Source organism: Perca flavescens, chromosome 2 (genome assembly GCF_004354835.1).
Source record: "Perca flavescens isolate YP-PL-M2 chromosome 2, PFLA_1.0, whole genome shotgun sequence".
Lineage (NCBI taxonomy): Eukaryota > Metazoa > Chordata > Actinopteri > Perciformes > Percidae > Perca > Perca flavescens.
This window is the reverse complement of record NC_041332.1, coordinates 24581677-24606106: the sequence shown is the minus strand read 5'-3', so window position 1 is coordinate 24606106 and position 24430 is coordinate 24581677. Positions and strand designations below refer to the sequence as shown.

The 24430-nt window shown below is 39.8% G+C and overlaps 1 protein-coding gene across 1 annotated transcript; it reads right to left on the bottom strand.

The window, feature by feature from the left end:
• Window positions 1-2725: 2725 nt before the first annotated feature.
• ugt8 (UDP glycosyltransferase 8) lies at window positions 2726-22911 on the bottom strand. The gene is made up of 6 exons (XM_028565362.1): window positions 22663-22911; window positions 17766-18598; window positions 13226-13368; window positions 6472-6548; window positions 4062-4281; window positions 2726-3848 (listed from the first exon to the last, which is right to left on the bottom strand). Exons 2-6 carry the CDS (start codon window positions 18594-18596, stop codon window positions 3467-3469), a joined length of 1653 nt encoding a protein of 550 aa, XP_028421163.1. The 5' UTR covers window positions 18597-18598; window positions 22663-22911; the 3' UTR covers window positions 2726-3466.
• Window positions 22912-24430: the final 1519 nt, after the last annotated feature.

Sequence of the window (24430 nt, the reverse complement as noted above, 5' to 3'; positions counted from 1 at the left end):
AATTTGATACGTACAAAACCTCTTTGCTGCCTGGTAACAATTCCCAACAGAAAGCCTATACATCAAACTGAGACTAGTAGCATCTGTAATCAACATCTGCCTTGTCAGGGCTCAAAAACAAGGACTGTATGGGCTTGTCTGTTCAATATTGTTGTACAATGGCACTGATAACATGCAACAAAACATTTACAACTAGGAGTAGACACATTTAATTATTATAACCCAATTTTCATTGCGAGATAGGGTGTTTGTGCTTCATTCATGTTGTGTCAGAATAATTGGAAAGATTTGTTCACGACTGGGAAAATTCACACTGCATTAAAATTGTGAGATAGGACATGCCTTGGCGGAGGTCTGTGCTCTCTGAGCGTCCTTCTTGTTAGACATACTTAAGTCATTACAGTACAACTTTTTCTCGGCTTTCCTTTCAATTTATATTTAAAAAAAATAGACACAACCCAATATACCATGGCCACTTTTTGAGAAAAAAAGTTTCAATCATCTCTGCAAACAAAATATGTATTTTTTATTCAGCATTAGTTTTTTGTTTACATTGTTCTATTTACAACATGGATACACATGACAGAAGAATTGAGGACTTTATGTCATTTTAAAATCAAAGTAAAATGAAAGTTTAAAAATGTGAGTGAGTCTATCTATATAATAACATCTACTATTTAATGGGGGGAAGGAGGAGGAAGAGAAAGACAAGAATACAATGACAGCAGAATACACCAGGAAGTGACGAGTAAGACAAAGAGGTGGACAAATGGAACAAGCAAATGCACTATTGAAGACAGAACAAAGAAAACTTAAAGCAGTTACAAGAACAGAGACACATCAGACTGCAGAGTAAGTACAGAAACAATAAAAAGAGTAGTAAAGGATGGGCATGGGTGGACCTTTAACTATGTAGGCTATAACATCAATACTGAAAAAAAACAACGAAAAAAAATATGTATTTTCACAAATGTTTTTTTTTTTTTCTCTCCAGACCCTGTTCATAGCTTGTGTAGCACCTGCAGGCCTACCTACCATACCCAACAGCTGAACTTGTTATAGATGATGATAATGGTGATGATTCAAGTATAATAGTCTTTTTTCAGCAGGGCGGGGTCAGTCTGTGCAAGTGTATTTGTAGCTCACAGAGAAAGGAAGATCATGAAGCTTTTCTCAATTATCATACAGGATTTGTGAACATATGTGTTGGTTGGATGTTAAGTCCTCAGCAACTTTGACAGGTTAAGTGATAGCATGTATTCTGTTTCCTTTAAATACATAGCTATATTGTCCATGTGCTATGCTTTATTAATTTGGTAAACTCTCTTTGCTAGAATGCCAGTTGTGGTTGCAATTTAAAACATTAGAATTTAGATGTCTGGGCTGTGCTGCTGGAACAATGGAGGTAAATACAGAAAGTGTGGCCTGGTGGTTCAACTGGAAGTCTCAAGTTAATGAGATTTGTACATCCCATGTCCACGAGGACTTGCCCTTCTGAAATGTCCATTAGCAAGATACTGAATCCCCACAAACTCCAAAGATACTCTTCCAGCTCACCCTGTACTTTGATCTCTTCAACGGGGTTTCAATAAAAGACTATTTCACTGCGGGGATCAGTGTCACTTTTGACACAGTATTATTCATTGTAGAAGTAGTTGGGTTTACCTTTGTTGTCTACTACTAAGTCACTCTTTCACCCTCCTTACACCCTTCCTCTATCTAATAAAGTGGAGTGGATTGACACATAAGATGATAAAAACAGCTACTGACAACTTATTTAAAGAAAAGAACCTAAAGAATCAATTGCATGGCCATACATGTAGTATGAAGTAGACTTCAGAGAATGGCAGAAAAGCCAGTGGTTGTTTTTTGTTTGTGGGCTAAAGTATACCTCATTTGTCTTGTTTCATCCATACACTCTGTACAACCTGCACAGTTATCTAAAACAGCAACAAGCACACATACATGTAGTCAAGCATACACAAGTATTTGCATTATAAAAAGGAAAGATACAGAATGTGAATCATTCACACTCAAAGGTTAATATAATTACATAAGGTCTATTACATAAGGTCTACCTAGATATGGTCTAACTGTACATAAACCTCAATAGCTTAATCTAATGGACTTTAACTTGCAGAAGAGAAGCAATGAATGGATTTCTACCTGAACTGTGTAACTTAAAACTAGCATTTGCAACATACAGTATATTAGAAATTATTCATTGAATGAATCATAAAGGAATGATCCACAAAGTCAAGTGTAGCACTAAAAATGACAATCAAGTGATGAATCCTTATTAATCAATAAATAGATGAGATAGGGATGCAGAATTAAGATATGGGACTAACGAAGCAAGGCATCATAAATCAATAATGCTCAGACTCATCCCTGAGCACATTTCTGATCTGGCTCTGCCTATCCACAGTATCCTGAGTTGTCATCAATATTATATATTTGGATGATAACATGATCACCCTTTTCACACTGATAAGCCCAACAAAGTTCAATTAAGTTATTATTTACCAGAGCAAACTGTCAGTTAGGAGATAATGTGGCACTGCACAGCGAAGTGCAGTCACAGGATGGCACTATCGTGTGAAAAGGGAAAAATTTAAAATATTTTCAACACTGTCATTAGTTTGAAACAAGACCACCATGAATACTGTGGATGATTAAACTGCAGAAAGCACAGACCTGTGCAGACTTATAATGACTGAAGCTGTTAGTCTTTGTTTTGTTTATTTCACCAATATGAGCTTAGACGAGGGAGTGTACATCTACCTTAATGCTATCACACTATTGACACATGAAATAAATAAAAAAATTTGATTAAAATTGTTAAAAGGGTCTATCATTAAAATGCATTTGTACAGTAACAATAAGATGTTTCCTCTATTTACAGTATACCAGACACACATAGAAGCAGAGTTTGCAGTTAAAAACATTAAATCCTAACTATTTCAAAAGTTATCCATTGGTTTTCTTGTTTTGTTCTGAGGATGAGGAGTTGGCGCTCAGGATTTCCCCTCTTCATCATCCTTCCATTGGTAAGGAAGCCAGAAGAAGACAGGGAACTTGCAGGAGAAATGATGTACATGAAAAAACAATGTCCTCCCAATGTGTCTTTCCTGTGTTTGATCCTCAATGACTTTCCAATTTGGTGTTGTATTGCTGTAGCTTCTTTTATTAGAGTTTTCGTTAAATTTGCTTCAGTTCACACATACACATACACCCACACAGACACACAGACACACACACAGATTTTGAGCACCCGATGCCTTGCTTTGTCCCCACACGATGCATTGTGTATCCTACAGCATCTTGCTCACTCTGACTAGCAGTTGCCTCTCGACACAGACCTAAGAACAGCTTTCTCTCAAAGCTTTTATTAACCCACTAAACTAAACCTAGAGCTGAGTCCTTGGGGCAACTTCTTCCTCATCCCTTTTGGTCATTCAAAACATTAATTCAGCTTCTTCTCGATTTTCAAGGAGCCATTGCGTTTGTGTTTCCCGTTGGCCATGCTCTCGCTATGGCAATGTCCATTGACCATGTTACCATCATCCCTGGGGACACCACCTCCTCTGCTCTGGTCCCCGGCCTTCCCCCTCAGCAATCGTACCAACCGTCGCAGGGCAAAGATGATCAGAGCCAAGGCAGCCCCTACAGTGAAAATCACATCCAGCAGGAAGTACTGGTAGGGGGACACCTCGTATACGGCAGATCGCAGGTGGTTGGCACCATGGTGACGTAGGATGTAGCTGATCCAGTAGACAGCCCTGGTCACAGGGTGGCCTGGCTGGTCTTTGTGAATGTTTGAGAGAGTATGTGCTTGCTGGCGGTACCTGGGTTGGGAGACAGACAGAGGTTGGGAACAAGGATATAAAGAGACAAGTCTTTATGGGCATGCTAGAGGGCACAAAGTCACGAGAGCACAACCATATGAAAGAGAGATGAAGATGATTCCATATGTGGTCACTAGATGGCACTAATGAAGAATAACACTAATATACAAAGCATTTGTGTGTGACTGTGCATACAAGACTTATACATCTAACCTGCCGTCTTTGATGACGCTGGTCAGGGCTGTGTAGAGGTCTTCCTCGGTCATGTACTTCCAGTGTAACATGATACCCATACCTTTGGCTGCCACACGAGTCATGGTGTCATAGTGGTCTCCAAACAGGGGCACACCTACCACTGGCACCCCATGATACATGGCCTCGTAGATGCTGTTCAGGCCACCATGGCTCAGAAAGGCCCTTGTGTTGGCGTGACCTAGATGGTAGGTGGACGAGGGATGTTATTTTCCATGTGTAGGTATTATGTTCATTAGTCATTTTTGACTAATTTACGGTTTATACTGTAGATCCCACTAACTGCTGCACACTCAGCAGTGTCTCACTATTGCACCCCACTACATGAACATGGGGGGAGAACGGTTTACAGTTAGAGGAAGACAGAAGATCTGTGTGAGTATGTGTCAGTATAATTTCTAACAGTATAATTAACTAAGTACCTAGTCAGTGTTTTTATTAAGGTAGGAATTTCAATATAAAAACTTTACTTTCTCTATAAACATTTCAACAATAAAAAAAGAAAAAGATGTAATTCACCTAAAACACAGCAAAAATGAATTTCCCTCTTAATCAGGGTCATATAATACAGTTTAATAACCTGGCCAAAGGAAGAGATAGATGCCACTGATATCAAGAGAAAAAAGCTTCTCACAATGCACAGAGGGTTTCACCCCAAGTCCAGCACCCTGAGACTATACATTAAGCGGAAGGAGGGTGGCCGAGGAATAGTGGGTGTCAGAGCCACTATCCAGGATGAAACAACAAAGATCCAAAAGTACATAAGGAAGATAGCTCCAAGTGATGACCTGCTAAGTATTATCTCAGGCAGCAGTAACCTGATGATGAAGAGTCAGGGGAAGAAGAGGAACCATAATGGAAGGACAAGCCCCTGCATGGCATACCACCAACAGATGGAAGAAGTGGCTGATTCTGGGAAATCATACCAGTGGCTGGAAAAAGTCTGGTCTGAAAGATAGCACATCATCAATAGAGGCCGGGCCCTACCATACTAGACAGGACCCCAGGTGCAGGCAGTGTAAAGACGTCCCTGCGACAGTCCAACACAAAACAGCGGGGTGTAAGATGCAGGCAGGTACGGCATACATGGAACACCATAGTCTATATCCACGAGACGGTCCACTTCTGGGATTGCTCCGTTGCTGCCGGAAATTCCGCCAGATGTCACTCTTTTCTGCCGGATGTCTGTTACGTTGCGCTTTCTTTGTGTTGGAATTTTAAACTCTGGTCGATTTGTGAGGACTATGGTTAACTGCTCCTTAGATCTCTGCAGGGTAAAACGAGAAAGCTAGCTAGACTATCTGTCCAATCAGAGTTTTCTGTTGCACAATTAAAACTTTTGAACGTACACGTTCCATCAAAACAAGTTTCCCGAGGCTATTTTGCGGTGGCACCGTGGCTCTGTCCGGTGCTTAGCGCCGTCCATGACAATTGTGATTGGTTTAAAGAAATGCCAATAAACCAGAGCACGTTTTTCTCCCATCCCGGGATGCTGTATGGACTCGCCATCTGAGCTCTCTGTCCAGAAGAGCAGTCCTAGGAAAAGTTAAGATACTGCACAGAACCCTCAGGCTCTCAGGCCTCTGGTAGAGAACCAAAGGTTGGAAGAGGGGAAAAAAGGCCACCCAGTATGGGGCAGGTGGGGAATTATTTTTATATACAGCAACTTTCCTATCCAAAGAGAACACAGTTACTCACAGAAACTCATATACTTTAACTATAACCAGTTTATTTCCTCTCAATAGATAAAGACAGTTGGAGAGCAAGTTTCAGTTAAGACTAACCCACAACTGATGTTATATTTTGAAGGAGATTGTGATACTGTAGTTAATAAATTCAATAAAAATTTACATTTAATGCCAATAAATGCACTTTGGTGCAACACAGTAATAGTAATAATAGGTTGTACTGTTTTGTGGTGAACTGTCCCTTTAAAATGCCATTTACTGACCTACCAGAAAGCCAGACAGGCGTAACGTCGCAGTATTCACAGGCTTGGCTAACCACGGTGCTATTACACCAATGCAGAATACAATGCTTGCTGTCAATATCTGAATGTTGTTGTACATTTCTCATTCCTGACAGGCACATAGTGGCTTACACATTCACATTCTACCCACAACTGTGGTGGAAGTAGGTATGGGAGGAACCCAGCCACACAAAACCTAGTCCGCCACACCATCAGTAGGAACATCTCATATAAAAACACCAAACAACAGCTATGTGTTAAACATGCCTTGATCCAGACAAATACATTTCAGTTTATATGGTTATATACACAATATATCCAGTTAGCCAGTTTGACTGTTAATAAGAGAAATAAAAGAGGAAGTACACATTATAGTATGTGGTGTCATCGAAATGTACTCACCTAATAAGTCATTCTGAGGCATCCAATCAACAAGCTTGGTGTTGTTACCAAGGTTACTGGGTGGAAGTCCAGAGAATCTAAGGAAGAAAAAAAGAAAATGATGATATATTTTATCTTACCTTTTAGTAGATTATGTTGTCATCACAGTGTACGAACACCAACAAAATCCCTCACTGGATATTCACACAGTATTTCATATTTGTCAGATATGTGCAAATGTCTTTTATCTACTCCCTAAATACCGTTGTTGGAACATTATCTGTAGGTAGGCCTACACTTTTATTTCAACTGTTTCGTGACTGTTGATTTGCTAAAAGAACACCTTGACATTCTGGAAAATACACTTGTTTGCTTTCTAGCCGAAAGTTCAAAGAGAACATCACATGTCTGCACAGTGAATATGAAGATACAGCTAGCAGCCAGTTAGCTTAGCTTGTTAGCACACAAACTGGAAGCAGGGGTAAAGAGCTAGCCTGGCTCTGTCCAAGGGTTACAAAGGCCACATACAAGTACTTCCGAGCCTCACTAATTATCACGCTATATCTCATTTGTTTAATCTGTTCAAAATCCGAAGTGTAAAAATGACATCACCGTTTTTTAGAGGGGGTGGTTACCACAAAATTCTAGGAATTTAAGAAAGTGAATCAGTGTATTTCACAAAATGTTAAACAATTCTTGTAATTTAGTTTAAATCAGTTTATTAGTAACCACGCTAGCCATTATACTAGCTGTCTGAGGCTAATGTGTTGCTACCTTTACTCTTGTGTACTCCATTTGTGTTTCTACTAGATACATATAGGGTTGTACTCTTAAATAGGTACCAAATGTTGCTCTTTCATTGGTGATACTTCTCGGCATGAGGGACACGCATAGTGAGGGCAGCAGATGTACAATATGTATAGTGGGTACAATATATACTGTAGAGATACTATATACAGAGGGCTAAATGAATTGAGTCTAATATTTATATGATGCAGAAAGTGAACAAAGGGGAATTTTATAGTGATCTTTTCTTCCCTAAACAAAAAGCAGACGGACTTTGCTTGTTCACCCAGACATATAGGTTTTAACCATTTGTCTTCTATGGGTAGTGGTGGATGTGTACAGCATTGTGTCTATGTTTGTTGGTGTCTGTGGTTGTGTGTGCGGAAGCATTTTCCAACAAATGCAGCCACATTACGACCCCCATCCGTCCATCTCTGTCTCCTTCCCTCCCAAACCCAAAGTCTTTCATCTCTCTTTCTCTCTTCAACAAAGCACCAATTCACAGTCCTGCCAATCAAAGCCTACATTCATGCAGCCAATTATCAATGACACAATTCATTTGGCCTGGTCCCTGTCCCTCTCATTGGCCCTCTTCCTTTTTCTATTTATTTGGCAGGGCCACTGAAAGTCAGATTACCATTCAATGTCACATGCAATGTATTGGGGCTTACAAGAGGCTCCTGCCTGTAGCTACAAGTTTAAGATCATTGTCCCACTTCACCTGTAGACCTGGTCAGATACCTCCATGTGGAGCATCATTATCTGATATCTTCCTGTGAACAGTCAGCGCTTGAGATTAGAGATGCTCCGATACTGCCTAAAACACTGGTATTGGTAAGTACTGGAGCTAATGCACCGATCCGATACCACGTAATAAAGCCCTAAAGAAAATCTACGTTAAAGTAGTTTATTTATATTCTTTTTCCGTTATAACTGACTGTCAAACTGGATAATAAAATAAAGTTCTGTGGCATTCATTGTTTGTTCATGTTTCACAGAGTTTAACCTGAGCCAGACTGACAACAAAAAGGTAGAAATCATATCACATCCATATATGGATAATAGTATACAGCTGTTAAAACATAATAAAATATATGACACACTGGTATTGGATCGGTACTCGGTATCGGCCGATACGCAAGTTCATGTATCGGAATCGGGAAGCAAAAAATGGTATCGGGCCATCTCTACTTGAGATTAGCTTTGGTCATTTTTCTAACTAAAATGAAAATGATTACAAATTACACAAATTATCACACATTATTTCTCACACATGTTGCATGCCAAGGCAACTCCAGCACCCCTCATAATAACACACAGTACCTGTTGCCTACAAATCTGGTAAGCGCTCTGACAACCACAATCTTATCCTCTTAGATCGCACCAGGGACTCTGCCCAGCTCTAGCCACTAAAATGCATGGAGTTCTCCAAACCCACAAATTCAGTCATATAATGAGTGTCTGTTGTTGAACCCTGCTCCTAGTATGCCACGGTATTCTGCTTTTCCCCAGCTCTATACACTACCTAATGCTTCCAATTCTCTTTTCCATGTGATAAAATTGAAAATATTGCAGACACACACTCAAAAAGGTGAGTACAGACAACCGAGGAAGATAAGCAGTCACACACTTAAACTACTCCTGTGTTAATTAAGGCATACAGGGTCAAATGTCGGTATAAGGCTTTAGTAAATACATGCAAATACAATGGGAATAGTTCAAGAGTGAGGCTAATTTTGCTATGGTTGTGCGAAAGGGGTCATAGTCCAACTGAGCTTGATTTTTCTCCCTCTTAGCTCCCAATGGTTGATTGATATTCCAGTTACTATCCGTCAACAGACTTCCTACCTATTTAAGTAAATCTCTGTCATCTCTCTAACCTTAAGGCCTGCGTGGCGTGAGTGTGTCAGCTGCGTGGCGTGTCCATTTTTATTTTGGCTCCCATGTTATCGGGTTAGAGCTTGCACACTGCCTATGTGAGCCGCGCCGAAAACGTGTGCATGCTAGAAATAGATCTGACGCCTATTTTTCAAGCGACATGCAAGCGTGTTGGAAGGCAAAATAGAATACGAAAAATATGTTTATATGTCATTTTGACACAAATACGTTTAATAAATGACATTTTGATGTTTGAAAGTCGAGAGGTTTTAACATAAATGCAGATATAAATGTAATTTAAAAAAAATTATAAATAATTATTGATTTTCAAATATTGCACCTGTCAATACAGAACGAAATATTCTGCAGCTTATTTTGCCGTCAATACTGCCGACGTTGTCTTTGCTGTTTATGTGTAGAAAAGAAGGAAAATCCAAGGCACTCTTCTTCAAAATTATTTAAAAAGCCTTTATTTTACTGGCTATTTCATAATAGAAAATGTAAAAGACATGGGGAGAAGCAACCCACACGTAGCAGTACAGACAGCCTACGTCAGGGTTTTAAAATTTGTTTTTAAGATAATGTTTTGGGCATTTTCAGTCTTTTTTGATACGACAGCTGAAGACTTGAAAGGGGAGAGAGTGGGGGGAATGACATGCAGCAAAGGGCCGCAGGTCAGAGTCGAATCCGGGCCCGCTGCGTCGAGGAGTAAACCTCTATATATGGGCGCCCGCTCTACCAACTGAGCTATCCGGGCACCCAGGCCTTTTCAATAATCCTTTTTTTATACATTTAATTGAATTCCCGACCCCAAAGAGCACCTTCAAACATTTGACTGAACTTCCTGAGCACCCTGGACTTTTTTGCCTTTCCAGTATATATTTATGTTTAACATGGTATTTAATTTTATCAATTGCAAAAATACATGTGTACAGACAAGGCTAGCAGCAGCAGTGATGTGCAAAGACATAGAAAACGTCACGCAGCCACCACACAACTGACACGCAACAGAAACGCCACGCATCCAGTGTGCTTAATTTCCTCCTCTGCTTCGTGATTCATATCAACTTCGTATTATCCTCTACTAATTTATTACATTTTGTTTCTGGAAAAAAAAGAACAATACATTTTCTAATTCTGTCTCCTTCCTCTTTATCTCATATCCTCCCGCTTCGCCAACTCACATGATCACTCTTCTGACCTCTCTTTGAGGTGTCAATTAATGGATAACTTTGAACATAATCCAACTTTTTGCAGTTAGTTATTTGTCATGTGTGCAGTGTAGAAATAAAATGTCTGTAAACTACTGCACTCGTTTGCACGCATTTGAATGTCACACACTGTGCTAGAAGGAAATGTAACGGAACAACGTGATATTACTATTGACAGTTCCAACTGCACCTTTGTATATTTCTTTGTACGTATGTACTCCCCATTCTATTGCTTGTATATAGGGTCACTACAACTCAGCAAATGTGCAATATCCAGAAGTGCAATATCTCAGCCATTTTACTGTTTTTATAGGTCACAGGAAATATATATTTTTTATCCCTAATGTATATATATTTTTTCTTTATTTTTAATTACTGTTTGATATGTGCAAATGCATCGTTAGGATTGCTACTTAATTTTGTTGTACAATGATGTGCATTGACAAAAAAAAGGAATCTATTCATGGTTACAATGTATTAAGTGAAAAAAGAGGATCCCTTGTCAACAATAGTCAAAGTTGAGTAATCCATCTCCATTGGGTATTAAACTTATAACTGGAGTGCTTGGGATAATGCTAAAACTAGAACTAAAACTAAAATAGAAAGAAAAAAAGCTGAAACAAACAAAGCCTACATAAAAATTAACTACAGCAAAACTGGAATTGAAATCAGTATGATCCAAATAAAAACAACACTTTTAAACAGTAATTATCTGGCACAGAGATATCTAACAAATGTTACTTAGCCATGCTGTCAGTTATGAGATAATTGTAAATTGTGTAGTGTTTGTACAAGCCCTTCACCTTCACCTACCTTTGCACACAGGCACGTTTCTCATGTATACCTAAATATTAACCCAGCTACACCATATACCTACGAAAAAAGTCCAGTTTGGGAGCCGCATGTATATATGTACTAAGATCATGGCTTTGTTCCTGCAGTTCTTAATGATGCACTCCTTGGACATCCGAGAAAAAGTTATACCTATATAAACAAATTGCATTGTCTCATAAGGATTATGCAACTTCAAGACAGTCAGTTTTTAGTCTTATTAACTAGTCCTTTGTCAACTATGGGATAGAAATGACACAAAAACAATGTGAATTTGGTCAATGAATCACAATCTCTTACATATACTGAGATAAGAGTTAAGGATTAACAGGTTCATGGATGGAATTTTAAAGCACTGTGACACTAGTAGTCACATTTTTCTTTTCTCCTCTATCAGCCCCACTTGCCCTTCTCTTATTTTTTGTTTTCCTGCTCAGGTCATAGTCAGTGTATCATTAATGTTACCAGTGTCACTACATAACCAACCATTTTAATCACACCTATCTCTCTAACTGGGCAACCACAAACTGTGAAGGACCTCTTGTTACGAGTTCATCCTGAACACATATACATCTGCATTCATGGTGTATACACTGTAACGGACACATGCATGCACAGATACTGCGACAGTTTTAGTTTCCCCATCACAGACATATGTAGCCTGCCCCATGGCTGCAGCAAATGACCTACAATGTCATGTTATCAGACCACTGTAGCTAACAGTAACCCAAAACCCTATTTTCCACTGGGCGCATCGCGAGCCCCGCAAGCAACGCGGGCATTCAAATCAATTCTTGATAATTCACCAGCTGCGCCGCGTCCCAGAAGTGTGCGTGAAGCGGCTCTCTGCTCTGCTAAAGATACGTGCCAGGTCTATTTTAACGGAGCCGCTGGCCATTCATACAGCCGGTCAGGAAGTGGAACAGTCATCCAGTCAATTTACCAAAACTAGAGATGTACCAGTATCGGTATCGGCTCCGATACTGCCTTAAACGCTGGTATCGGTATCGGGAAGTACTGGAGTTTATGCACCGATCCGATACCACGTAATAAAGCCCTAAAGAAAATCTACGTTAAAGTAGTTTATTTAGGTTCTTTTTCCGTTATAACTGACTGTCAAACTGGAAAATAAAAGAAAGTTCTGGGGCATTCATTGTTTGTGTTTGTTCATGTTTCACAAAGAGTTTAACCTGAGCCAGACCGACAGCAAAGATAGAAATCATATCACATCCGTACAGGGATAGTAGTATACAGCTGTTAAAACATAATGAAATATATGACACTCTGGTATCGGATTGGTACTCGGTATCGGCCGATACGCAAGTTCAGGTATCGGAATTGGTATCGGGAAGCAAAAAATGGTATCGGGCCATCTCTAACCAAAACACCCCCCCCCCCCCAATATCGTATTTGTCTCCTATACCGCCATGGATCACGAGAGATTCATCTTGGAGGTGGAAAAACAGACATCACAGATCCTTTTTATAAGGACAACACCAGAAAAGAGAAGGCATGGAGTTTAACTGTAGTAGTCCTTGGAGTGGAAGGTAGATACTAGCTTAATAAACACAGGATTGTTTTGTAAAGCACTTGTAGAGACAATAAAATCTGCAGCAAGACGCTCCGCTTCTGAGACGCTTCCGGTGTAGTATGGCGCATGGCGGAAGACAAAACAAAGCAGCCAGGCGCAGCCAGGCGCAGCCAGATGCATCTTATGTGACTTTGCTAAATAAAATCAAATGCAAAGATCTTTTGAAGCCATCATCTTTAGTTTTTGTCTTAAGTTTTCCTGAACAAATTCTCTTAAGGGTCAGGATCCAATCCGCTACTCAATGCTGTTTGATCAACTGGATGACCTCAGATAACACCCTCAAGCAAGTGTGAGGTGGTAACATGGACGTTGGTCTAAAAACAAAGACAGAGGAACAACGTGTTGCCTTTATTTTACAATGCCTTATCAAACAGCAGTAACATGCAGTTCAGTAACTTGAAGCTCACCTGAAAACCCTGTACACATCTGTCACAGTGACAGCTGTGTCCTGTATAAGTGAGAAAAAAAGATACTTTACCTCCAGATGACACGCTGGGGCAGCCTGGCGAGGGCTCCTGCCAGTTTGTGAGCAATGTCATGGGAAAGGTACTTGACCCCAGCTCCAAACGACACAACCACAAAGCCATGCTCCGCTGTGTCATTCACCCATGCCTCAAAGTCCTGTGGAAATATAAGAGAAAGACAATAATAGCAACAAAAAAAGAGCAAAATACATAGTTTCTTTGCCAATGAGAAAAGATTTACAATAATACAATGATAACACTACTATGCTATGGAGCACATCATTTTCCTCCCTTTTTTTACCTCACCAGTCCCTTCTTTCATAGTACATTCAATCATGTGTATTTTGCAAGCATTCAAATAACCCAAACTGGAGACATAATGTGATCACTGCAATTTAACAGCTGGGCTCCATCTCAGATTATTTTTAACCCATTAAATATAAATTGCTGACACCAATAAAACAGACCCTTCGCATAAACTTTGAACACCGTTGTTAAAGATAAATTAAAGTGAGATGTCATAGACCTTACTGCACTTTTTTTATAATGTTGTAATTTGAAAAGCAAAAGGCATATAAGCAGAGTCCCAGAATATAAATCCCCTTAACAAGGGCCATCTTATCATATTGCAGCTGGTGAAAATATTTCCATGTAGACTAATTAAATTAAAATCCATGAATTTAAGAAATGTCCACAGTAGAAGTTTATCAAGCAAGACACAGAATGTCTAATGCATGAAGCTGTTAAATGTATTTAAGTTAATGCCTCAGAACTGCAAACAAGGATGTGCTGAGCTTGCATTTTGCAATTTGGTGCCTAGTGCATTACACATTATCATTTGATATTCTGACATTAATAAATAATGTTAAAAGTCCATAAAGCAACCAATCTGAAATGCTGCCTGTTGCAATTTGCTTCAAATGCAAAGATTGACCAGTAGCATATTTTCGCAAAAATATTTCACAAACCCTGTTTGTACAAAATGAAAACTGTGTGCATTACCTTGATGAATCAATTAATATAAAATTGGAAACTACACAAATGCTGGTGTATTATGGGGATGGTAGTCTCGCATTGCCAGACCTTCCTCCACAGTGCTACGGAGGAGGGTCTGGCTACAACATTCCTAGATACGAGGAAAAACGTGCTCTGGTTTAATGGCATTTCTTTAAACCAATTGCAATCGTCTTGGGTGGAACTAAGCCCCATACGCAGAAACGGTGCCTCTGCAAAATAGCCTCGGGAAGGAACTTGTTTTGGTGGAACATGTGCAAGTAGGGAGGCGAGCTCTGGAATACAAACGGCTGTTGAGTGTGTGATCAGAATTCTACTAAAAAAAAAGATGAATATAAATTTTATTGTTGGTTCCAGCTTGGAGGATGTTTCCCAAATCGACCGGAGTTTAGAATGGCAACACAAAGAAAGCCGAAGGTGAGGGACATCCGGCCGAACCTCGGACGGCACCGGAAATATCCCGTAAATGAAACAACGTCGATCTAGACTATGGGGACGGCAATACAATACCTTTTGTTGTGTTGGAAACTTTTCTTGAATTAGCAGCACTGCTGATTAACAATAATTTACCAAACGCCAGACAAAAGTCTATAGAGAAAGCAATCACATATTAAATATCAAATATACATCAAATATCCTACATATTCACAATAAAGTCCACTCTACAACATTCTCCTCTGATCTTTATATTCTCAACACACAGGGTCAGTTCACCTGAATCCAAAAAAAACGCACTCTACCCTCTGTGGTATCTAGCCACGCAGTATTGGTTTTATGTGCCAAGTTTTCAGATGTCTGATGTTTATGCTGCCAGCTCAATACAGCTGCAATACAATGGAGGAGAAAGGAATTTCTTTTGTGATGCGCAAAGAAAACGTAACAGCAGCGGGTCTCTCTAGAAACAAGATCCCTGTTACTTTGGGTAATCCACAGACCTCACTGACAAATCTTTTGTTTCCAACTATTTTCTCTAGAAGAAATTGCCCCAAATCTTACAATTCATAGACAGAAGTGGAGGTATGAACTGATGAGCATTCACCAAGTTAACATTAAATGATGTATATCAACGGAGCTGTGGTGTCTATGTTTGTTTGCTTTTAGACACTTCCATTATTTAGATCCAAGTTGGGTATATCAGAGAGCTCCCAGTCGTAATTACAACTTAGATATTGACATGAACAGTAAGTCTGAAACTGGTTAATATGGTAACATCTCTATAATGTAAATGCAATTTATCACATTACCTTGTATGTCATTGTTTTAATGAAGATGGGTGACAGGGTTAAAGTTAGGGAAGAAAACTGCAACTATCTCATTGGAAAACAAAAACCCCATGAGCACTGTTTACATGATTAAACATGTAAAAGTTTACATCTGCCAACTATCCTACCTATATTCATTGGTATACTGTAGCTTCCGTCTATCAAAAAGTTTCTGGAACATTTTAAACGTCAGCACAATAGTTAAATCAAAAGAAAAGGAAGGAGGTCTGCAGTACATATCAGTTTCTACCAACTGACAGCGTGAGGCAGTGAAAACATGACACGCCTGTGGAAGAACAAAGACAATGTCCTCCTCCTCCTCCTCCTCCTCCTGTTTTAGGTTTTACTCAAATGAGTTATCCACATATCTTAGCAAAGTTTAGCAGCTTCTGGTAAGTGACGATGTATGGACTGACAGTGTGAGGTGAGGGAGAAGCCATGTTGGAGGTATAGAAGTGGAGGACAAGTAGAGGGAGGGAAGCCAATGGTCCAGCTGCGGCAGCTAAGGCTGGCCCTGGCACAGAGCAACATCAGGGGCACACTGGGCTCTGTGTCCCAGGAGCGCAGCCCTACTGTCCCTACAACGCAGCCTCAGTGAACCTATAAAAGAGTCTCAGTGTCCCCGGAGCTCTGCCCAGAACAATGGCCTCGTTCTCCCTCCACTTCCATTATAACTCCCTCCACACAAAAAGGCCACAATGCTCCTTATTGGCTGAAGTGGCATTCCAACACCCCCCGCAGTAGATACCGACGGCCCGCGCTCTCGGCGTCCGAACACTGGACTAACCCGCCCGTCACCACCCGCCTCTGCTCTCCATGACTCCCCTCCCTCTCTGCTCAAAATCTACCGCATCCATTCAACCCAAACCCATTCTCACCCCAGCATCGTCGCCTATAAAGGATCGCTTTGTAACAGGATAGATAATAAGAGGTACCAATGATAGGCGAGACAATGGGGACAAGCAAGGGTAGATACAAAACATACTGAAACTCAATCAGACTGTTAAGACAGGACAGGGGAGATAATACGAAGAAAAACGTGTTTGTGTATTTTCTGTATGTGAACTTACAAAGAGCTTCATCATACAAGAGTAACAAAAGTGGTGGCTTGATTCCACCCATCAACAAAAATTTTCTCTTGAATGGGCTGTAAGTAGGCCTGTAACAATTATTACATAATTGTCTAATCACAATTTCTTTTTACGTAATCGCCGTTTCTTTGTTTAACTGCAATTAATTGCTAACATTAGCTAAGGTCCTAAGGGGTATCACTGTTGATGGTAATTGCCAATTGTATGTTCATTCAAGAAAGAACTCTATGTTTATGATAATAAAGAGGCATGGTTTACTTCATAGGTTGTGTACTTGTGTTTTTATATTATCTGGGTCACATTACAGTGATATAACCAAAAGATGTATCCTGGGATTCATTCAAAACTTTATACTTTTTTTTAAAAGTAATACATAGATAAATATTTTTAAATTTGTCTGAAAGAGACAATTATATTGTTAATCTCAATTATTTCTGAGACAATTGTACAGTAAAATTTGGAATTGTTACAGCTCTAGATGTAAGAGATAAGAGTTACCACAACTTTTGCCCAAAACATGAAATTTGATAGATTTATGCAAAAATAAAGAACAAATGAAAAAACAAGCTCTTCCTGTTGCTTTTATATCTAAGTCCTTTAGGGTGCACACACAGACACACATACTGAGAAAGGCAGAGCCTGAAACGTTCATGTGTGCAAGTGGAGTGTTGGTAATGGTCTAATAAAAAGACAAATGTTTAAATGCACGAAACTATACTTATATGTAAGTCAAAAGGATAAACTTCTCTGAGTGAAGCCAGAGTAAAACATAACCAAAAATACTTTTGCATAATGTCATAGTCAAACTCAACTGACATAAATTTGACAGCCATCAGAGAGTTTTCCATATGGTTAATATATCCCTTCTCCTTTTTCCGGGTGCATTAGGTCATTGTGGAAAATGTTTCATATTAATGAGCAGGACTGATTTATGGATTTTATATAACATTTGAATCAATGTGCTGAAGTACCTTGATGTGTCAGGTATTTACTTAGTTGGATTAGCCACAAACAGACATTGCCGTCTGGTTATTTTAAGGTTCTCACTTCATTTGCCATTGATAATCTACTACTCTTACACTCTTGTACATGAGACCAAACAACCATAACACAAAAACTTTTTGTCTGTCTTTACAAATCTCCCCATGTGCTTGTCAGCTGCCTGTGTGTCTCTCAGTACTTCTCACCTGTGGAAGTGGATTGGGGGGCTTGGTAAGGATGCCTCCTATGTACACCACATGTGGCAGGGTGGGCCTGGGGAACTCCAGAGCCAAGTCAGTGCATAGCATCCACAGCCGGCTGCCCTGCACCAAGTCAGACATGGCCACTTGAGGCTTCACTCCATGTTTCTTCATAATCCGGTCATATTTGGGTAATGCAATGTAACGGACTCCAAAGCGCTGCACCAGGTAAACCGCTGTGTTGGCGATCCTCTGGACCAGAGACATGCGGTCTGTCAGCAATGAGTTGAATTCGGGTACATATGAAAGTGGGGCTGGGGCGCCCGCCTCTGCAGGGTACCACAGGCCTGTGCTAAACACGGCATATTTCACACCCAGGATATGAGCGATCACAAAACCACACATCTCATTAGGGTCTACTAGCAGCAGGTCAAATTTGGCCTCCTTGAGGCGGGTCATTACCTCAACATTGCCAACGACAGCATCACAGTTCTGAGAGTAGTGGTCAAGTATATCAAACAGTTCCAGAAATGTTAGGCGGCCTGAGAAGATGTTGCTGACTTTTGACTGGAGGAAATTGTCAGCCGTGGTGCTGTTAAAAATTCCTGGGTAGCGCTGTAAGTGGTAATAAGGGGAAGGGGGCACCCCACGACCTTCTGAAATTAGAAAGTGGGTCTCATGGCCCTCCTGGTGCAGAGCCGTGGCCAGCGTCTTGAAAATGTAGAGGTGTGATTCAAACATGATGGGTGGGACCACGATCACTTTAGCGGCCCATGATGCACTGGGACTCCAGGTGAGGAGGCCAAGGAGGAGTAGTAGTGAAGAGGGTAGAAGCATGGCTGAAGTTATAAAGAAATGAACAATGTTAACGCCTGACATTTCAATAAAAACAGAGGACAAAGCGTCACAATACAGATATTAATCAATGTTGCTCAGCAGGTATAGAAAACTCCTAGATTAGTATTGAGTTAGATAAATGATTCAGCCATTATGTATTTAATACAGAGAATTATTTAGGGAAAATGGGGCCAAATTTATCAGTCACCCATGATGCAAGGAGGCAACTCTGGAAATAAATGTAATGCTCTAAACACCTCTTTATCTCTCCTCACTCTGTGCACAGCCGTCACTGACATGGTGTGGGTAGCAGCACTAACGTCACTCTTAACCTCCGGCCACTCTATTCCCAAACGCAACCACAAAGAACCATTATCATGCCACCATGTCATAGCCTGCGCCCGATATGCCTACACTCTCCTTCTTACTTGGATTAAACATCAACCCTGGACACCTCTTTATGGACAGCTAATGATTATTCAGGTTTTCCTAATCTACAATGACTAACCCATGCTATCCTTGCACAGGGGGTTACACCTTAACGAATGTGCTGACCTTTGGGGAATAAATGTATAAATGATACTCTATGATCAAAGTGTGACTGCGACTTTGGTGTCTGCGCCTAATAGCAAAATGAGTACTCCAAATGTTTAACTAAAAAGGTGCTCGAAGCAATGTTGGGAGACGTCACTTCTTGTTGACGTTCGAAGTATTGTCAAACAAAACTGAGGCTGGCTCGCCCCTCCCTCCTCCTCATCCCGTCCATTCCCCCTCCCTTCCGCGCACTAACCCCCCAACCGCCACCCCCAAATCCTTCTTGTCGCTTATTGGCTGGAACACTGTTATTTTTCGTGGTGCAGGCTGGCACAGTTTGTTTTTGTTGCCGTTGTGGAGCCTGGGCTGTCCGCGTTGAGAGAGACCGCGTTGTTTTACAGTGTGTTCAGGGGACAGGCAGTTAGCGGATAGTGAGATGTTTGCTGTATGTGACAAAAAATGTTGTAGCCTAAAAAATGCGTGACATCACTTAGAGCACCTTTAAAAGGTTTATCTAGTATAGTGTATCAGCCACCTGTTTTTCTCTGCAAACAGCTGAGGCCTGGTGGGAAGAGGACTCAATATGGCCACCATTTTGTTTAGCATTGTCCTGAGGATATCGTTACAAACTCTTCTCAGACCAGACTGTTGGCGGTAACTATAGAAACCAGCCACTGTCTACCGAGGACTGTGATGCGTCATGACTTAAATTACTAACAATGGAGTCTGGTTACCCTGCACACATGGAGGGCTGAGGAAATGATCTGGATTGAGAGAATTAAAGTTAATTAAAGTTAAATAAGGAAGTTACTTTAAGCAGATTATAGCTGGGAGGTATATCAATTTGATACTGTGATATGAGACATCAGTTTAACAGCTAAATTACTTAGTGAAACAAATGTCTGAACCTATAGCCAAGTCAATTTTACAACCAATGCCTCTACCTGCATGCATATCATATTAACATTACTTATTCTTCTATTTTATTACTTGTGAGTCTATTAACTCCAACTCATAAATATTGTGTACAAGCAAAAGCCAACAGCAAAATATAGAGTATTTATACTTTTTTTTTTACATTTTACTCTGCATCCACTGTATTTTCACCTTTCATATTTTTAAAAAAATTACCTATTTTCTTAATGACATTCATTTATATCATTATGCAAATGTGCCATTGTGTGTTATAGGTAGCGTTTATCGCCATACTGGTCTGCTATATATGGACAGTTCAAACAAGATTTTGTAAAAACTGCCTCACAGATGATTTAACTGCAAAACAAACTGCCTCAACAAACAAAATGTAAATAATAAAAGATCTAAATAATTATAAACTAGATCATAACTCTGCTATCATCACTCTATAATGTGGACTCACATTTTCTTGGTTAAGCGCAGCAGGAGGAGCAGCCTTGCTGCTTCCACATTGGGGGTTCATTAGCTCATTGCACCCTGTTGAGAGGGGAGATGTGACTTCCAAGAACTGATAATAAGTTAAAACAACTCGGTCCAAGCAGTTTATTCTGCCTCACATCTTTTAAATAAAGCGTAACTGATCTTAGGTTTGCTTGTTGCAAAATAATCCAAATGTTGTCCCCTTGGGGCACCTGGGTAGCTCACCTGATAGAGCGTGCACCCATATATAGAGGTTTACTCCTCAACGTAGTGGCCGCAGGTTCGACTCTGACCTGTGGGCCATTGCTGCATGTCATTTCTCATCTAGCTCCCCTTTCATGACTCTTCCCCCCCCCCCAGTCTTGTCCCTTAAAGGCCAAGACTGGCAAGACTATTGCATGTGTCACATTAGCATTAATTAGCTCAAAGTATGCTATTAAATCAAACATGAATGGTGGAGCCCAGAGCAATTTGTACATAAATTAAGCTTAGGTCAAGAGCTTGGAAAAAAAATGTAATCGGAAAAAAACACTTGACTTTGACTAAGGGTTATGAGGAGCTGTTTATAATGGCAACATGGTCTCTCTGCATGCCCTTATAACTTTAAGCATATATCATCAGCATTTGATATAAAGTGTATATTGGCTATAGATAAAGCCTACTTCTTGAATTATCATTGCAAAATTGCCTACTGTGCTTTCATCATGAGGAACCCAATTTCACATTAACTCTAGTCAGTCCAATGCTGTTTTCAATGGAACTCTACCGACCAGATAGACTTTTAGTGTCCTATTAAAACCACATCCCTTCCACCTATCTACCATCATGTCTGCCATATTTCTTTACATGTCCCTGCTAACTTTGTACTCTCTTTACCTCTGCCACAACACAACTATCGACACACAAGAACAGGTACGACAGGCTCTGTTTTACCAAGTATTGACAGTTGGTATAACAAATAAAGCAAGGGACTGAGACAAAGCAGCAAGGTGTCCAGTAACCATCCACAGTATTATTATTATCTCATTAACCTAATGCACTGCAAAAAAGAGAAGCACTGATGATTTTGAGAAATGGTTGTAGAGCTAAAAAGTAGTAAAATATCCATACACAATATATTCAGCCCATAATGATAATTCCTGAAATGAAATTTATCATGAAATTAGGATTGACAATTTTAATACTTGAGTACACAATTTCCCAACTTTGGCAGCCAGCCTCCTTTAAGATGGGTTTATCCTTTTATCCCTTACTGTAAAAAAAAAATAAGCTCTGGGTAAAGGCACACCTTATGACACAAACAGTTTGAGTGCTCAAGCAATACCACAAAAAAATGTCTGGAGGTTGTTAATCTTGTGATCGTTTTGGGTTTGGTGCAACAAGCAGAACAGGTGCTCTGGTGTAAGAAGCAATAGAGAAGCACTGCATTTTGGCAAAATAGGCTTTGGAGTGTAGTGCATCTATACTTTTCAGATCATATAGGATAGCCAACTGGACATAATTTGGGGATTCAGATCGAGCCGTTACCTCCTAACAGCTGTAACTGAATCATAAAGTTTTGTGTACAATCTCTATATCACAAATAAAACTAATAACTAAAAACGCATGATAGTAGGCCTACAACCTGGCAGCATGGGTGTGTTTAATGACAGGATTTGCTTGTGTGCTTTTTTTTGAGTTTAATATGCCATTAAAATACCTCGGTGCATGTGTCAAGGGTGATAAAGCTCAACAACTCTGATAATCCAGATAGCAAAAATAGCATTTAAAACGCTTATAAAATACTATGATGCAATGCAAAAAATATCAAAGTAAAACTGTGGCCTAACAAAATATACCCATGGTGATGCTACAGAAGATATAAATAATAGCCGAATCAATCCATTCGCAAATGACTTGAACACAACACAGAAACCTAGCTACGCCCGCTCTCCGGAGGTTTCTACCGTCTCACCTGAGCTTTCAGTAAAAACATCAAACAACATGTATAGTTGCTGTCAACTTAAATAATATCAAGTTACTCTTTGGAACTATAAGCGTGAAAAAAAAGTATGAGAAAAGATGTTTTGTAAACTAGGCTGAGTTTACGATACACCTGTTGTGTCACGCACTTATAGTTCGCGTGTGTTCGCCTTACCTTGTGGTTAGAATGTTGCTCGGGTGAGGTGGGGCGGTGAAACTGCAGTAGGCTAAATATAATTTTCTTGGACGCAAATTAAAAGTGTCGAGGAAGTAAAACACACAAAAAGTGGTGAGAAAAAAATGTCAGTAAAGTAAAATGTGTCCCCGGATATCGAAGACGGCCAGAGGGAACATTAAACTCCCAGTCCCTCTCAGGGGCGGTGAAAGGCGGGACTAGCAGTGTGCGAGATAGGAGGGGGGGAGAATGTGGTTGGTTGAGTAAAGCACAATAAGGGTGGAGTGGCCCGTGCAAATACTTTGTCTCTGTTTCAGGTGACTTTATCTGTGTTTATACTGTCAGCAGTTGGAATGAATGTAGCCTATTATTTAGGTAAGTTTGGATTGATAAAGGAGGCCAACAACTTTACAAAAGTAATACAATTACAGTAATGCATTGCTTTTTGCTGTAACGCAGTAATATAAAATATAAAAAATAAATAAAATAACGCATTATTAATTACATTTCAGTAATATTATACCTGTTACAATCTCAGTAACGCGAGTTACAGTGCATTTTAACCCGACATTTAATGGTGTTTGTTTTTTTTTATTACATTTTGGAAGTAACGTGCCCAACACCGTAGGCTACATATTATTATTCCATATTACCATTTGCTAATAAGGAACCTTTTATACCAGCTTTATACCTATGTAAATTGCTCGGCTGCAACTAACAATTATTTTCATTATGGGCTAATCTGTCGATTAATTTTTGCGATGAAATTATTAATCATGTAGCCTAGCTTGTAAAATCTCAACAAAATGCCCATCACAATTTACCAAAGCCATGGTGACGTGAGCAACAAAACTCCATATTCAGTTTACAGTTATATAAAACAGAGAAAAGCAGCAAATCTAAACATTTGAGAGGGAGAAACCAGAGAATATTGAAATCATGATTTGTCAATTAAAAACTAATACATATGTCTAATCTGTTAACAAATGCCAATTTTTTTTTACATTCTAATAAACCATTTAGTTTGTACCTTTAAATGTAATTACAAAGTAGTCATCAAGTCTGCAGTTATACATGGTGTTAAGTAATAAATGGATAAGTGTAAGTAAGTGGTCAAATGGTCCGACACACTCAAAGGGATTTTTCACAACCTGCCATTTTAATGGCTTCTAGCTGATTTATAAAGCAAAGTAAACTAGAGGAGTAGATTTGATCTGTCTATCTATCTATCCCACTCACTGTGTGTGTGTGTGTGTGTGTGTGTGTGTGTGTGTGTGTGTGTGTTGTGTTTCTAAAAGATTGATGATGGAGGGCTGCAAGATAAAGTTCCTGATGGCGCTGGAATTCAGCACTCTGTTCTACTAAAACCATATGGGTGAAAATGCTTTGTAATATATCTTTATAATCAGTAAGATAATTAGCTATCCATAGCAAACTGTTTTGCTGAGCCACATTATTACACCATCTGCACCACCAGTCCTCTGTGTGTGCAAGTGTGTGTATGTATTGTATTTTCTAATTGTTTAAAACATACCACCTAATGATTGTAAAGACTGTGTTATAGATAGCTTAGTCTTGTTTCATCCACGACTCATTAAGTCTCATCATTTTCACTTGCACAATATTATACACACCCTTTACTAGGTATGAAGTAGAGAAAAGCTGCTGTGCTATTACAGTTATCCTGCAGGAAAGTTTGGGAAAGGGTCTTCCCACAGGCAAAGAGAGGACAGATGCTTATCATGCAGAAAAGAGGCAGAAATAAAGG